This window comes from Chrysemys picta, chromosome 3, assembly GCF_011386835.1.
Source record: "Chrysemys picta bellii isolate R12L10 chromosome 3, ASM1138683v2, whole genome shotgun sequence".
NCBI classification, from domain to species: domain Eukaryota; kingdom Metazoa; phylum Chordata; order Testudines; family Emydidae; genus Chrysemys; species Chrysemys picta.
The window spans coordinates 177,272,988-177,288,933 of NC_088793.1; the positions used below are offsets into that span (position 1 = coordinate 177,272,988).

A 15,946-nucleotide genomic window follows, 5' to 3' on the forward strand; every position below is an offset into this window, starting at 1 on the left:
AGAGAGACTTACCTATAGTTGACACTACTGTCCCCACAAAATAGAAAGCCCCAGTGAAGTCCCATCTTGGTCTTAGTGCATCTGCCCGGATGCCCGCGGCCATGGCTGCTTCATAACTCCGCAGGAAGTCCCTTAGCTCAGGCATACTGATGTTGAATATTTGGCTGAAGTTTTGGAGGGTCCTGCTCCAGCGATGCTGAGCCTCGACTTCGGACGGCCTCTCGAGGGCTGAGAACACCGTAGCTCCAGCTGCCAGATAAACTGCGATCAGGACCGCTAAGAGGAGGAATCTGCCATTGTCCTTGTTGAAATGGGACAAGCAGCAGCATCCCTGCGATCTCCTGCTAGACATCATCCAAATTTCAGCACCCCCGACCCGGCGGACAGTGACCGACACCTCCTCGAGGACGCTGGCATTGGGCTACTGTTAAATTTACGGAATCCCGAGGAAAATTTGTAGCTGGTTCATTGCAGGTGCTTCTTTTCTGAGTCATACTTAACAAGAGCCAGCGGGGAGCCCTGAACTGCCATGCTGATTTCAGGGGCCGAAGCTGCAGTAGAATACAACTAGCCTGAAGCCCAGAGGGTCCTGTGGACAATCCCCGCCTTGGCTTTCGCTTTCCTTGCAGCCACGTCTGGAGTTCCTTTTTCCTTTGAGCTCTCCACTGAGCTCTGAGCTGCAGTGGCCATTGGTTTCTGGGAAACGGCTTTGCTCCGCATCCCCATCCCCCCTGTGGCCATATTCTTTGTATCCGGCCTGCCACCCGCTGACAGACACGGTCTGTCTGGCCTTCTCTTTGGGGGAAAGTTATTGATTTCAGGAGCGCTGGTGTTTGGTAGCCAGGGTGAAGGGAGTCCAATGTGCTCTCAGTCCAATTAACAACTGTTTGATCATGATGTATTCAATGCAATAGCTGGTGTTCTCCAAACAATACTACTTACATCACGCTGTCTTACGGTTTTATTTGCAAAGCTCCCACCAGACGTATCCCTGTCTGTTCCCCTTCTTCTGGGGTATTTTTCCGGGCAACAGATCCCTTAAATTCCGCATCTAAAAAGTATCCACTGTGAGTCCATATTTCCATATACAAATCGCTGCATCATGCTTACAGGCATTCATCAGTATCCCTTGAGACCAGTGGCGGTGGTTAGGGATCAGCTGCGTTTAAAGCAATCTTGATTCTGTCGGAGCTCAGGGTTTGGTAAACACCGGGAGTCTGGCTTTCAGCTTCGCTGTTCCATCATGCGCACTTGTCCTCTGCATTTGCTCAGATTTTTTTGCTTTCATTTCGCTGGGTGAAAATGCGATCACACCTTTCTGCTGCCCGTATCTGCTCTAGGTGACAACATATCTACAGTCAAACGTGCCGCTCTGCTCACGAAAAGGGCTCGGCAAGTTTTTGAATCTAGACTCCCCAACGATGTAAGGCTTGTTTTGTAACAGAGCGCTGCGTATATACCCAAGTTACTTCCTCTGCGCGCACTGGAGTATACTTTAAACTGGATGGTTCCTTGCAAAAACGCATCCGTAGACAGCCATGCAATCCACCAAAGAGGCAGATTTCAATCTGGATACGCGCTTAGCCTGACTTTTACTTTTTTGTCTGACTTGTTCCAGGAGTCCCCTGTTGGACTCGATTTCTGTCTCCACCTGAAGTCAGCGTACAAGCCTTGGTGTTAAAATTCATTGTAAATCACAGTATTGGGCCAAACAGTTCCCGGCCCCTCACCCCAAAGTCCCTTAACTAACCGCATCCAACGGCACTTTTCACTCTGGCTAAGTGCACTGAGCCTCGGAAGATGCGGTGTTAGTCCAAAGGGTTATTTACAGCGTCCCCAAGAGCCATGGGGCTGCATATTTCACAGACTGGGGGTGGGGGTGGGGGGAGGCGCTCCTTGAGAGCAGGCAAAGGAAGCTCGCGAGCTTCCCTGCATCAGCACCCTGGGGAGCGCAGAGCTGCTGCTTTTTCCTAGCGTTGCCGCCGCTCCCTGTAGCGGGGCTGTGGCGGCTCCAACACGCACGCTTTGGCTGGGGGCTAATGCGCCTGTGTTCTCCCCCCTTATGGACAGACTATTTTGAGGCAGATCCGCTGACACCTAACAAATGCAAAACATCTGATCGGAGGAGCGTGGAAAATGGTGGCTCTACCCGCCAGCCGAGGGGCGTGCGCTGTTTGTTCTCTGGGATCCGAGAGGCGTCTCTGCCAATGCTGCAGGTGTTTGGGGGAGTGCTCCAGTCAGCGGCCCTGTGCGCCACACTGGACCTAGTCTCAGGAAGCCACAGAAAGGAGGAGATGCGAAACACCTCACGAAGGAAGGGACAGTGCTTTCAATTATGCGAAATGTTCACGGCTACCCCGCTGATTCCCGCTATACAGTGTCCCCATCCACTGGGTTTAGCTGCCTACAAAGCAGAACAGTAAGTCTGGGGACTGTTCAGTTGAACAAATAAACAAAATAATTTAAATTATATGATTTTGTTTATAAAACTGTGTAAATGATTAAATATTTAAAGTAAAATTATTTCTTGGATTTATTTGAGAAAATATTTTAATTTATCACAAGAAAGGTTCTTTTTGAAGAACCTTTCTTGTGATAAATTAAAATATTTGTGATAAATTAGTTGGGGGCTGTCACCTTCAGCCCCCAACTAAAGCCTCTCCAGCGCATCATCAGAGATCTACAACCTATCCTGAAAGATGATCCTTTACTCTCACAGATCTTGGGAGACAGACCTGTCCTCCCTTACAGACAACCCCCGAACCTAAAGCAAATACTCACCAGCAACCACACATCACTGAACAAAACCACTAACCCAGGAACCTATCCTTGTAACAAACCCCGATGCCAACTCTGTCCACATATCTATTCAAGTGACATCATCATAGGACCTAATCACATCAGCCATACCATCAGGGGCTCGTTCACCTGCACATCTACCAATGTGATATATGCCATCATGTGCCAGCAATGCCCCTCTGCCATGTACATTGGCCAAACCGGACAGTCTCTACGCAAAAGAATTAATGGACACAAATCTGACATCAGGAATCAAAATACTCAAAAACCAGTGGCAGAACACTTTAACCTGTCTGGTCATTCAGTGACAGACCTGCGGGTGGCTATATTACAACAGAAAAACTTCAAAAACAGACTCCGAGGAGAGACTGCTGAGCTGGAATTGATATGCAAACTAGACACAATCAACTCCGGTTTGAATAAGGACTGGGAATGGCTGAGCCATTACAAACATTGAATCTATCTCCCCTTGTAAGTATGCTCACACTTCTTATCAAACTGGGATATCTTGATTATCACTTCAAAAGTTTTTTTTCTCTTAATTAATTGGCCTCTCAGAGTTGGTAAGACAACTCCCACCTGTTTATGCTCTCTGTATGTGTGTATATATATCTCCTCAATATATGTTCCATTCTATATGCATCCGAAGAAGTGGGCTGTAGTCCACGAAAGCTTATGCTCTAATAAATTTGTTAGTCTCTAAGGTGCCACAAGTACTCCTGTTCTTCTTTTTGAAGAGTCTGCTAATATTTTAATAGTTAATTAATTAGATGAACGTTTTATTCACTTCATGCAAATTAATGTTTGTGATCAATCTACATTTCCTGGAGTACTCTAGTTAAACCCAAGAAAATGACACATCACTTAGTTTAGTTTGTGGATATCATCTTTAAGATCAAGACTTTCCCAAAGTTGGTGGATTCTTTCCCTGCTAATTTGTTCACAACAATATTTATATCCTCTCTTATCCATTAAGTCCCACTAGATGCTACAGTTGCTTGGTGAGTCATGTGCAGTGGTGAGAAGTGGATAGGAAATTGTAATGAGTGTGTTGCAAAAGGCAATATAGCAATATATCCCATTTAGTCCCAGTCCTGCAAACACAGATGCATGGGAATAACTATACAGATAAATCACATGTATTTATTTATCCTGGGGTTATTCATATGCATAAGTGTTTGCAGGAGCTGGGCCTAAATGTGGAAGTATAGGGACCAATTCACAGAGGTATCAACCTTTTCTGGGAGCATTTTTGTTTTCTGTTTTTTGTTCTATTTTGCTCTTTTCATTTGGGGGAGTGTACTGTTTACTAGGTAGCAAACATAAAGTAACTTCATGACCTTGCAGATGAGTGATTATGGTGTCTGGTCCTTTACCAGGATGCTTACATGTTATTTATGCATAGGTAACTGCTATGAGTTCTTATCTGAGATCTGAGTGTTTTTGCTTTGCTCTAAGGATCCATATCACGTGTGCAATTATCCTCTCGTTACACAGATCTGGAACACACACAAAATGTGAGACTTTGCTTACTCCACAATAGAGACATTCATTCTCAAGAGAGGTATAATATATTTTGAGGTCTTCACAATGGTAAGAAATATATTTAAATTTCTTCAGAGCACACAGGCCAGACTCTCTGTCTGGGAAGCTCAGCCCTTAAAGGCACAGTCCCCTATACCACCTCTTCGCTTCCAAGCCAAAATTTAGTTGGAGGCACATTAACTGGAAAGTTTGGGCAGGAGCTATATCAGAACACACACTGGATCTGGGGCCTATCCGATCCAGTGGTATCTCCCTCTTACTTGGAAGGGTGGACTATCCCTAAAGTAGCCTTTACACTCCTAAAGTTGGTCTGGTTTCAATAAAACCAAAACTCAGCAGGGGAGAAGGAAAAGCAGAGGAAGGCCAAAGGGACAGTAAAATAATAGAGAAAAGCGCCTAGGACCTGACCTAAACCCATTGAAGTCAATGGGAATCTTTTAATTGGCTTCCATAGGCTTAAAATAAGACCCCTAATGAGGAGAACTGTATAATAGCTGAGATCTTGGCAGCTGAGTGTCAATAGAGCTGTAGCTAGAAACAACAAAAGAGCAGGCAAGCAGCTGAATATATGCAACGTGGAGTCAATGGAGCTGCAGCCAAATAGAATCAATAAATATAGCTGAAAAATATAGCCAAGGAACCAATTGTTTTACATGATAGCACCACCTATGATCAGATTAGGAGAAAATGTTTCATCTAGGACAAAGGGCCTGATTTTTCTCTCACAGTTGTAAATCAGAACTAAATACCTTGGTATCAGTGGCACCAAACTGAACCAGATTGTGATTTCATTTCCACTGGTGAAAATTCCATTGAATTCACTGGATTTACATTTGTGTAGCAGAGATCAGATTCTGGACCATGCATGTTAAACTTCTGCTTTTGTTAAAAAAAATGAAATGTTAAATACTTATCAAATAAGGGCCCAATCCCGCAAGATGTTCAGCGGCTTTAGACTATGAGAGACAATGGAGCCAATCTTGAAAACTTTTAATAGCATAACTTAACCCTTACTTATGTGAATGATCTCATTGACTTTCCATGGAACTACTCACTTGAGTAAGTGTTTGTGTAATCCACACCCATGCGAGGCCACATAGAGCAGGGGTGGCCAAACTTACTGACTGTCTGAGCCACATAGGACAATCTTCAGCAATTCAAGAGCTGCACCTGCCAGGGCTTGGGGCTTCAGCCCTGTGGGGGGTTCCAGCCCCACTCCTGCTGAACCCTGAGCCCTGGCAGGCACTCCCCGTGGGGCTCATGCCCCGGACCTCCCATCCCACTGGGCAACAGGGGGTTTGTGGGGTCATGAAATTCAAAATTTTCAATTTTAACAATACATTGCATTGACATTTCTAATTTAATAAAAAAGCCTTGGAAATTTTGACAACATTTTGCAAAACAAATATACTGTATTTTCTGGCGTATAAGACTACTTTTTAACCCAGGAAAATCTTCTCAAAAGTCGGGGGTCGTCTTATACGACGGGTGTCGTCTTATAGGGCGGGTGCTGAAACTTCCGAGCCGGACTGGAGAATCTGCGGTCGCCGCATATGGTGGGGGGAGCTCAAAAACGGCCGCGGCCGCATCCCCGCCCGATGACGAGGTGAGGGGGCGCCTCACCGGGAAGGTGTAAGTGAAGGGCGGAGCAAGCTGCAGGCGTCCGGGACGCCCGGGGTATGGAAAAAAGAGATAGAGCGGCGCTGTGCCCAGAAAAACACGCCTCTTTCACCTGTCTGGCCCGCCCTTGTATCCTATTACCGTACCTCCTTCTCTGCCTCTCAGATCTCGCTCCTGAGGACTGCAGCGAAGCGGCGCAGGCGCGCATGTGCGAGATCTGAGAGGCAGAGAAGGAGGTAATAGGATACAAGGGCGGGGCCAGACGGGTGAAAGAGGCGTGTTTGCGCTACCGCTCTGATAGTCTTGGAGACAGGGAGGGCTGGGCAGGCAGGGAGAGCTGACCAATCCAAGCAGGCTTTGTATACAACAACCAGCCAATCGCCGGTAAGGTACATCGCTTGCCGTGATTGGCTGGTTGTTGTATACTGGGTACCACATACAGTACAGCACCAGTATCTGTACCTGTTCATACAGTATAGCACCAGTACATACAGTACAGTATACAAATGTCCAACAGTCAAAACCCCATCATGGCTCCACCAGCAAGAAGAAAGAAATATTAAGCCAGTTTCAAACTTAAAGTTGTAAACTTTGCCATGGAACATAATAACTGCGCTGCTGCAAGACAATATGGAGTAACAGAAAAGATGGTTCGGGACTGGAAAGCAAATGAAAAAGCATTAAAGAGTATGCCAAGGGGTAAGTGTGCATTAAGAAGAGGCACTCCACATTGGCCAGAACTCGAAAAACATGTAGCAGACATGGTGAATGAGCATCGCCAAAACGGTTATGTAGTGACACGAAATAAAATACATTTGTTTGCACTTCAGTGGGCCAAATCTAACCCAGATCACAGCAACAGATTTAAGGCCACTGTATCCTGGTGTACTAGATTCATGGGAAGGCATAATATGGTACTGAGGCAAAAGATGAAAATTGCCCCAAAATTACCTGCAGATCTTGATAGCAAAGTAAATAGTTTCCATCGATACGTAATACAACAGCGCACTAAACATGGCCATGCATTAAGTAGTATTGGAAATATGGATGAAACTCCAATGAATTTTGATATGGTTGGAAATAAAACTGTCCATCAAAAAGGTGAAAAAACAATTTTAATTAAAACAACAGGACATGAGAAGTCCAGTTTTACAGTGGTACTAGGATGCACAGCTGATGGCGCCAAACTGAGACCAATGATTATTTTTAAAAGAAAAACAATGCCGAAATTCAAGTTCCCTGTTGGTTGTTTTGTACATGTGAATGAAAAAGGCTGGATGGATGAAGAAGGGGTAAAGCTATAGCTTGATAATGTATGGAGCAGGCGACCAGGTGGACTTATTCAAAAATGTAGTCTACTGGTGTGGGATATGTTCAGGGCTCATTTAACTCCCAGCACCAAGCAAATGCTTGCAAGACTAAACACAGATGCGGCAGTTATTCCTGCAGGATTGACATCGTTGGTACAGCCACTGGATGTGTGCCTAAACAAGCCATTTAAAGATCGCATTCAAGAACAGTGGAATGAATGGATGGTTAGCGGCGAAAAGTCATTCACAAAAGGAGGAAACATGCGTGCTCCACAGTTGGATGTTTTGTGCAAGTTTGTCATAAAAGCCTGGAATGATATTGATGCAGAAACAGTAATCAAGTCTTTCAAGAAGTGTGGCATATCAAATTCATTAGATGGTATGGAGGACGACTACTTGTGGCAAGATGAAGAGGAAGCCGAAGCTGAGACCACACCATCTGATACGGAATTCGATCCATACGATGACTGCCTTACAAATGTATCACAAGATGTCATTGATGTACTTATGATATCAGATGACGAACAGGAGGATTTTGAAGGCTTTTAAAGGGAAACTGTCACGCCAGCAAAAGCTGTAAAAATACCGTAGCTTGCAGTTATGATGGGCGTTGCTAACTCGCCAGGGACTTGCCCGGCACTTGCTCTCTCTCTCTTTTTTGTTATCTTCCTCCTATCATCATCAGTTCCAGTTTGGTTGACAGCTTAGAAAACAAACAGCATGGCAGCTCCCATGGGTTTATTGTCTTATCCTTCCTTTCAGCTTTAGAGTGAATTAGGAAAAGTTTAATCCACTTGCACTGTTTTATGTTTACATGTTTGATGACAAACAGCCTTATGTTTATAAGTGACAGTTTTCCTGCTAAGTACCTGCATGTCATAAGCATTTGAATTAAAATTACCATATTGAAATCAAATCTGATGTTTTTTTAATTTTTTTTTTGGTGTGCGTTGGAAGAGGGGTAGTCTTATACGGCGAGTATATCCCAAACTCTATATTTTAACTGGAAAAGTTGGGGGTCGTCTTATACGCCCAGTCGTCTTATACGCCGGAAAATACGGTATATCCCATTTGTCTATCTGTGATAGAGCTGGTAGAAAAATGTTGAATTTGTTAATCAAAATGTCAATGAAAAAGCAAGATTAATTTTTCATTAAAATATTTGCAAAAATTGTGTCCCTTTTTTAACCATCTCCATGAAGAATGAACATTATCAATGGAAGATTAACATCAGGCAAAGGATTTCGGTTTAAAGGAACACCACAGCTCCATCTTGCTCAGGACAGCAATCAAAGCTTCATGGGGACAAATCCTGAAGTCCTTGCTGAGTCCTTACTTACACAAAACTCCCATTAAAAGTCAATCTCTCAAACTAGCCATTTGGCCAAATGACTGACACTTTTAATCAGCTGGTCAAAGGACTATGATACTTGGCCATTTGATTAGGTGATTAAAACTTCCTGGCATTTGGCTAAAACATTATTAGGATTCTAAACCATCTACATCAGAACAGATATTTTTATAAAGCAGGGCTTCAATAGTAAATTCAATGCTTACCTCACAGGCCAATACATGTTGATGTTTACCACAACAAAAGTTGATGTCTGTTTCATGTGTTTCAGTTTAGTGAATTACAATGGTATGATAGATTCATACGATAGGCAATTCTTATTAATATCTTCACAATTGCACATCAATATGCTGACAATAATATAGTACAAAGATAATTCAGGATTAGCAAATGCTACTCATGCCATAATTTAGCAATACAATGGAGCTATTCTGGCCTCTTTAAATACTCATCTGATTATTAAACCCCAAGCCTGTTATGCCAAAACTGGGCCACCTCACTATGAGCATGGTGAGTCCAGATTTCCTATGTTTATGTGTGTGATATCAGCCATTGTGTTTAACTAACTGGAGGCCAGGGTTTGTGAAAGCAATTATTTCTATAATCAAACAGCAGTGTTTACATTATTAGCTTGCTTGTTTAGAGGGAAACACATGCAAAGACAGGAGATACATTCATTAGATGTTAATTAAAATGCCATTCTGGAAACAGGTAATAAAAATGGGACATGATGTTCTGCATTAAGGATTAAAGTTTTATATGATGTTTTAACACTTAAACTACCTGTTAACTCCTCTCATGGAACAGCATCAGAATTCTCAATTGTCCTTTTAATTCCACTCTTCAAAATCTTGAAATCGTGAGTCAGGGCCTGATTGTGGAACCCATATGCAAGTTAGTGAGGCACCTCCATTGGCTTTTGTGACAGGTTTCAATGGTAGCCATGTTAGTCTGTATCAGCAAAAAAAACGTGGAATCCTAACAAATTTGTTAGTCTCTAAGGTGCCACAAGGACTCCTCATTTTTTTTATTGACTTTAGTGTGACTGAGGGCTGCAGAGTTGGGCTCTCAGTTTTTATTTAAGCCTCATTTGGGCAAATTCCTATTGACTTTAAGTGAAGTCTCAGCTTAGTCAAAACTTCAGGATTAGGACTGGACTCACATGGAATTGTCTGTCAGTTAGCGTCTAGGTAACCTAACTGTATGATTATTCCTCAGTAACCATACAATGTTCACAACCCATATCTGTAGCAAATGAGAGAGCACAGTTGCATAATGACTGAACAGTTATATCTGAATATTCATTATGCAATTCCCTCCAACCTGGTAGATTGATTTCAGAACTTCCCGTCCACATGTTAGCAACAAACATTGTTGCCTCTGCCCTTTTCTCGTTCCCCAATCTGGCTTGCTCCCATCTACTCCCAATGTTTTCAACACATCCTTGTAGTTCTCCTAGCCCATGAGGAATACATGACATACACAAAGGAGCTGCCACCCTGAATCAGACCAATTTTCCATCTAGCCCAGTCTCCAATTTTTGATACTGACCACTACCAGATATAGCTGAAGAAGATGCAAGATGTGTTTGTAGTAGGAAGAGAGCCTGAGACATAAGCCCTTGTATCAGAGGTCTGGTATGAGACAGGACCTGCTCACAGACTCTGGCAAGAACAGGGCTGATATTGCAGAAATACACATTCCTAAGAAGTGCTCGTCACAGAGTACTCACACAAACACATTCCGATATCAAAAGGTACCAGAACATCCCAATATTAATTAAGGATGGTACAAAAACATTCCCCAAGGATAACAGGAACACACTGACCCCTTCTAAATGAAAAGGTCAGGATGGCAGTATCTAATAGAGATGTTTTGATCGAACCTACATGTACAAGGCTACATGATCTAGCCATGTCAGGGGGCAGTAACTAACTATGTCAGAGGCAGTATGTAACTTGTTTGTATCAGGGTATAAAGATGTATCTTAGAGGGAATATCTTTGTCCAGCCGAGGGGGGAATGGAAAGTTCCGCCATTCACTGAACTGCGTCCATTGTCACGGGCATACATGTCTTAGTATCCTCATAGAGTCTGCCAGGTGCTATTACTGTGCTTTGTTGACAATAAACCTGGCCTGGTGCCTTCACACCTTGATGGATCTTGTGGTCATTGAGTGGTTCGCTTGAGGTCTGTTGTGTCGGCCGTGTGCACAGAGCTGGGGCAGCACACAGAGAGAACACACACACGCAGCCGAACATCTAACAACACTAGTGACCCTCGACCGCTGATCTGGTAAGTAAGCAAGCTGTCTTTTGCAGGAATTGCGATCTAACATGACAGAAAATCATGAGCTAGATAAATAAATGTAACTGAGTCACAAGGTTAGAACTGCAGATAACCTACTGTTAGCAATGGGTGGAAGAGGACAGAGCAGCATACAAAGAATATGGGGGAAACTTTTCATTTTGATTATTCTCTTGGATGCTCCTGATACAACCTCTTGCCAATATAAAGTACTTCTGTGTGATTTGGAAGGGACTGCTGGACAGAAACATTGAGCTGGCCATTTATATTATCTTCCAGCTATTTGTACCAGAGTCAGCCTGGTTAAATACCAGGCCATTATAATAGAGAAGCTGACATGTGACATACCTTGACTCTTCAGGTGAAGTTGTTTTTATTGGTTAATTCTCCTCCCAATCATACAGTTGTGATTGAAAAAAATCACTGTGATTATACCTGTCTAACATTGGTATGTTATGTTTATAAACAACAGCAAACCCTTATAGCATCTTTATAGCTCTTTCACTTTTCTCCCATACCCACTACAGAAAAGAACAGATGGCTGAGCTACATATATGTCCCATTCATTCTGCCAATAACATACTTTGGCTTTCATTGAAATTGGGCACATGAAGGGTTTCTTTCTCAAAGCCATGTAATAGTTTAACTGTGTTCTCTCAGACTCATTAAGAGAGAATAATCTCATTAGTGCCACAATTCAATTCAGTTTTACTGTGATGAGCAACTACTTTCCAAAGGCCTGGTCCTGTGAAGTGCTGAGTGCCCTCAACTGCCACTGAGGACAATGGTAGCTTAGGGCACTCAGCATCTTATAGAATTGTACCTGCAACCTAACACTTTATACAGGCACAGACCTTTTTCATACAAAGTGTGAAACTTTACATTTCATGCCTTAACCTTCCACACCGGTGGGTTAGGTTCTTCCTTCATCTGTTTGCTAATGCATTTTGTATGCTTGTATTGTACAGGGAGACCTCTGCTCCCAGTGTCAAGACATGCAAGGGTATTTTAATAGGTACAATTGTAGTCTGACTATTCATAGATTCATAGATTAATAGATTATAGGACTGGAAGGGACCTCAAGAGGTCATCGAGTCCAGTCCCCTGCCCGCATGGCAGGACCAAATACTGTCTAGACCATCCCTGATAGACATTTATCTAACCTACTCTTAAATATCTCCAGAGACGGAGATTCCACAACCTCCCTAGGCAATTTGTTCCAGTGTTTAACCACCCTGACAGTTAGGAACTTTTTCCTAATGTCCAACCTAGACCTCCCTTGCTGCAGTTTAAACCCATTGTTTCTGGTTCTATCCTTAGAGGCTAAGGTGAACAAGTTCTCTCCCTCCTCCTTATGACACCCTTTTAGATACCTGAAAACTGCTATCATGTCCCCTCTCAGTCTTCTCTTTTCCAAACTAAACAAACCCAATTCTTTCAGCCTTCCTTCATAGGTCATGTTCTCAAGACCTTTAATCATTCTTGTTGCTCTTCTTTGGACCCTTTCCAATTTCTCCACATCTTTTTTAAAATGCGGCGCCCAGAACTGGACACAATACTCCAGCTGAGGCCTAACCAGAGCAGAGTAGAGCGGAAGAATGACTTCTCGTGTCTTGCTCACAACACACCTGTTAATACATCCCAGAATCATGTTTGCTTTTTTTTGCAACAGCATCACACTGTTGACTCATATTTAGCTTGTGGTCCACTATAACCCCTAGATCCCTTTCTGCCGTACTCCTTCCTAGACAGTCTTTTCCCATTCTGTATGTGTGAAATTGATTTTTCCTTCCTAAGTGGAGCACTTTGCATTTGTCTTTGTTAAACTTCATCCTGTTTAACTCAGACCATTTCTCCAATTTGTCCAGATCATTTTGAATTATGACCCTGTCCTCCAAAGTAGTTGCAATCCCTCCCAGTTTGGTATCATCCGCAAACTTAATAAGCATACTTTCTATGCCAATATCTAAGTCGTTGATGAAGATATTGAACAGAGCCGGTCCCAAAACAGACCCCTGCGGTACCCCACTCGTTACGCCTTTCCAGCAGGATTGGGAACCATTAATAACAACTCTCTGAGTACGGTTATCCAGCCAGTTATGCACCCACCTTATAGTAGCCCCATCTAAGTTGTATTTGCCTAGTTTATCGATAAGAATATCATGCGAGACCGTATCAAATGCCTTACTAAAGTCTAGGTATACCACATCCACCGCTTCACCCTTATCCACAAGGCTCGTTATCCTATCAAAGAAAGCTATCAGATTGGTTTGACATGATTTGTTCTTCACAAATCCATGCTGGCTGTTCCCTATCACCTTACCACCTTCCAAGTGTTTGCAGATGATTTCCTTAATTACTTGCTCCATTATCTTCCCTGGCACAGAAGTTAAACTAACTGGTCTGTAGTTTCCTGGGTTGTTTTTACTTCCCTTTTTATAGATGGGCACTATATTTGCCCTTTTCCAGTCTTCTGGAATCTCTCCCGTCTCCCATGACTTTCCAAAGATAATAGCTAGAGGCTCAGATACCTCCTCTATTAGCTCCTTGAGTATTCTAGGATGCATTTCATCAGGCCCGGGTGACTTGCAGGCATCTAACTTTTCTAAGTGATTTTTAACTTGTTCTTTTTTTATTTTATCCGCTAAACCTACCCCCTTCCCATTAGCATTCACTATGTTAGGCATTCCATCAGACTTCTCAGTGAAGACCGAAATAAAGAAGTCATTAAGCATCTCTGCCATTTCCAAGTTTCCTGTTACTGTTTCTCCCTCTTCACTAAGCAGTGGGACTACCCTGTCTTTGGTCTTCCTCTTGCTTCTAATTTATTGATAAAAAGTCTTCTTGTTTCCTTTTATTCCCATAGCTAGTTTGAGCTCATTTTGTGCCTTTGCCTTTCTAATCTTGCCCCTGCATTCCTGTGTTGTTTGCCTATATTCATCCTTTGTAATCTGTCCTAGTTTCCATTTTTTATATGACTCCTTTTTATTTTTTAGATCGTGCAAGATCTCGTGGTTAAGCCAAGGTGGTCTTTTGCCACATTTTCTATCTTTCCTAACCAGCGGAACAGCTTGCTTTTGGGCCCTTAATAGTGTCCCTTTTGAAAAACTGCCAACTCTCCTCAGTTGTTTTTCCCCTCAGTCTTGATTCCCATGGGACCTTACCTATCAGCTCTCTGAGCTTCCCAAAATCTGCCTTCCTGAAATCCATTGTCTCTATTTTGCTGTTCTCCCTTCTACCCTTCCTTAGAATTGCAAACTCTATGATTTCATGATCACTTTCACCCAGGCTGCCTTCTACTTTCACATTCTCAACGAGTTCCTTCCTATTTGTTAAAATCAAGTCTAGAACAGCTTCCCCCCTCGTAGCTTTTTCAACCTTCTGAAATAAAAAGTTGTCTCCAATGCAGTCCAAGAATTTGTTGGATAGTCTGTGCCCCGCTGTGTTATTTTCCCAACATATATCCGGATAGTTGAAGTCCCCCATCACCACCAAATCTTGGGCTTTGGATGATTTTGTTATTTGCTTGAAAAAAGCCTCATCCACCTCTTCCACCTGGTTAGGTGGCCTGTAGTAGACTCCTAGCATGACATCTCCCTTGTTTTTTGCCCCTTTTAGCCTAACCCAGAGACTCTCAACACTTCCGTCTCCTATGTCCATCTCTACCTCAGTCCAAGTGTGTACATTTTTAATATATAAGGCAACACCTCCTCCCTTTTTCCCCTGTCTATCCTTCCTGAGCAAGCTGTACCCATCCACACCAACATTCCAATCATGTGTATTATCCCACCAAGTTTCAGTGATGCCAACAATGTCATAGTTGTATTTATTTATTAGCACTTCCAGTTCTTCCTGCTTATTCCCCATACTTCTCGCATTTGTATATAGGCATCTAAGATACTGGTTTGATCTTTCCTCCCAGTTTTGTCCTGACTCTCCTTTCTCTCTGCCAATATAGCCCACACTCCCTCTCGTTTCCGACCCATCTCCCCGGTCTCCATGTTCCCCACTTACCTGTGGGCTTTGCTCACCTGTCCCCGTCGAACCTAGTTTAAAGCCCTCCTCACTAGGTTAGCCAGTCTGTGCCCGAATAGGGTCTTTCCTCTCCTCGAAAGGTGAACGCCATCTCTGCCTAGCAGTCCTTCCTCGAATAGCATCCCGTGGTCTAGGAAGCCAAAGCCCTCCTGGCGACACCATCTTCGCAGCCAGGCATTCACCTCCATGATGCCCTGAGTGGTAGATCCACAACAAGCTGAGAAGCCAGCAAGAATAAATTCTGTATGCACAATCCACAACGTGAGTAATTCTTTTCGATTCTTAGAAGACAGTCACAGTTTCACCTTTTTAGGAGTCTCCCTCTGAACAGCACAACCAAAGGCCAGATTTTCCAAAGAGCTTGACACCCAGCAGTTCTCTGTCTGAGTGCCTGGACTTTAGAGAGAACTGAGCTCCCATTTAGGCACCAGAAGTGCTCAGCAGCCTTCCATTCCCATTGAGAATAATTGTGGGTGCTGAGCATTTCTGAAAATCTGACCACTCGGCTTAGGTGCTGTGATATATAAGGGGTGGGGGGGTAGCTCCTTTTGATGGACACCCAGCCAGCCAGTTAGCTATAAAATCCCTCTTGGTGTCTGTTCTCGGCTTGCTTTACCTGTAAAGAGTTAACAAGCCCACAGGTAAAAGAAAAGGAGTGGGCATCTGACCAAAAGAGTCAATGGGAAGACTAGAACTTTTAAAATTGGGAACAAAACTTTCCCTTTGTCTGTTGTTCTCTGGGCTGCAGGGACGGAACAGCAATGTTGTGTAAGGCTTGAACCATGTATGAACATTCAGCTTCCATATCTAGAAGAAATTATTTGGATAGGGAATGTTTAGTTAGATACAATCAGGTTTATTTTTTATTTTGGCTTGTGGATCTCCTCTGTGCTAACCCCTAATACTTTTGTTTGTTTGTTAAGCTGAACCCCCAAGAAAGCTATTTTGGGTGCTTAATTTTTGTAATTGTTTCTTTTAAG

At 43.2% G+C, this 15,946-nt stretch overlaps 1 protein-coding gene across 2 annotated transcripts in view; it reads right to left on the reverse strand.

Moving 5' to 3' along the window:
• Window positions 1–15,156, reverse strand: part of KCNK12 (potassium two pore domain channel subfamily K member 12) — a 73,610-nt gene extending 58,454 nt beyond the window's left edge. Inside the window, exon 1 of one of the 2 annotated variants that reach the window (XR_010599932.1) lies at window positions 14,946–15,156. Coding sequence is in view for 1 of the 2 variants with exons in the window: in XM_005307338.4 (XP_005307395.1) it covers window positions 13–355 (343 nt within the window). In the remaining variant the exon portion in view is untranslated. Of the gene's footprint in view, window positions 1–12; window positions 1,743–14,945 lie in introns of those variants that run through there. The other variant, XM_005307338.4, reaches the window with a different exon arrangement.
• Window positions 15,157–15,946: the final 790 nt, after the last annotated feature.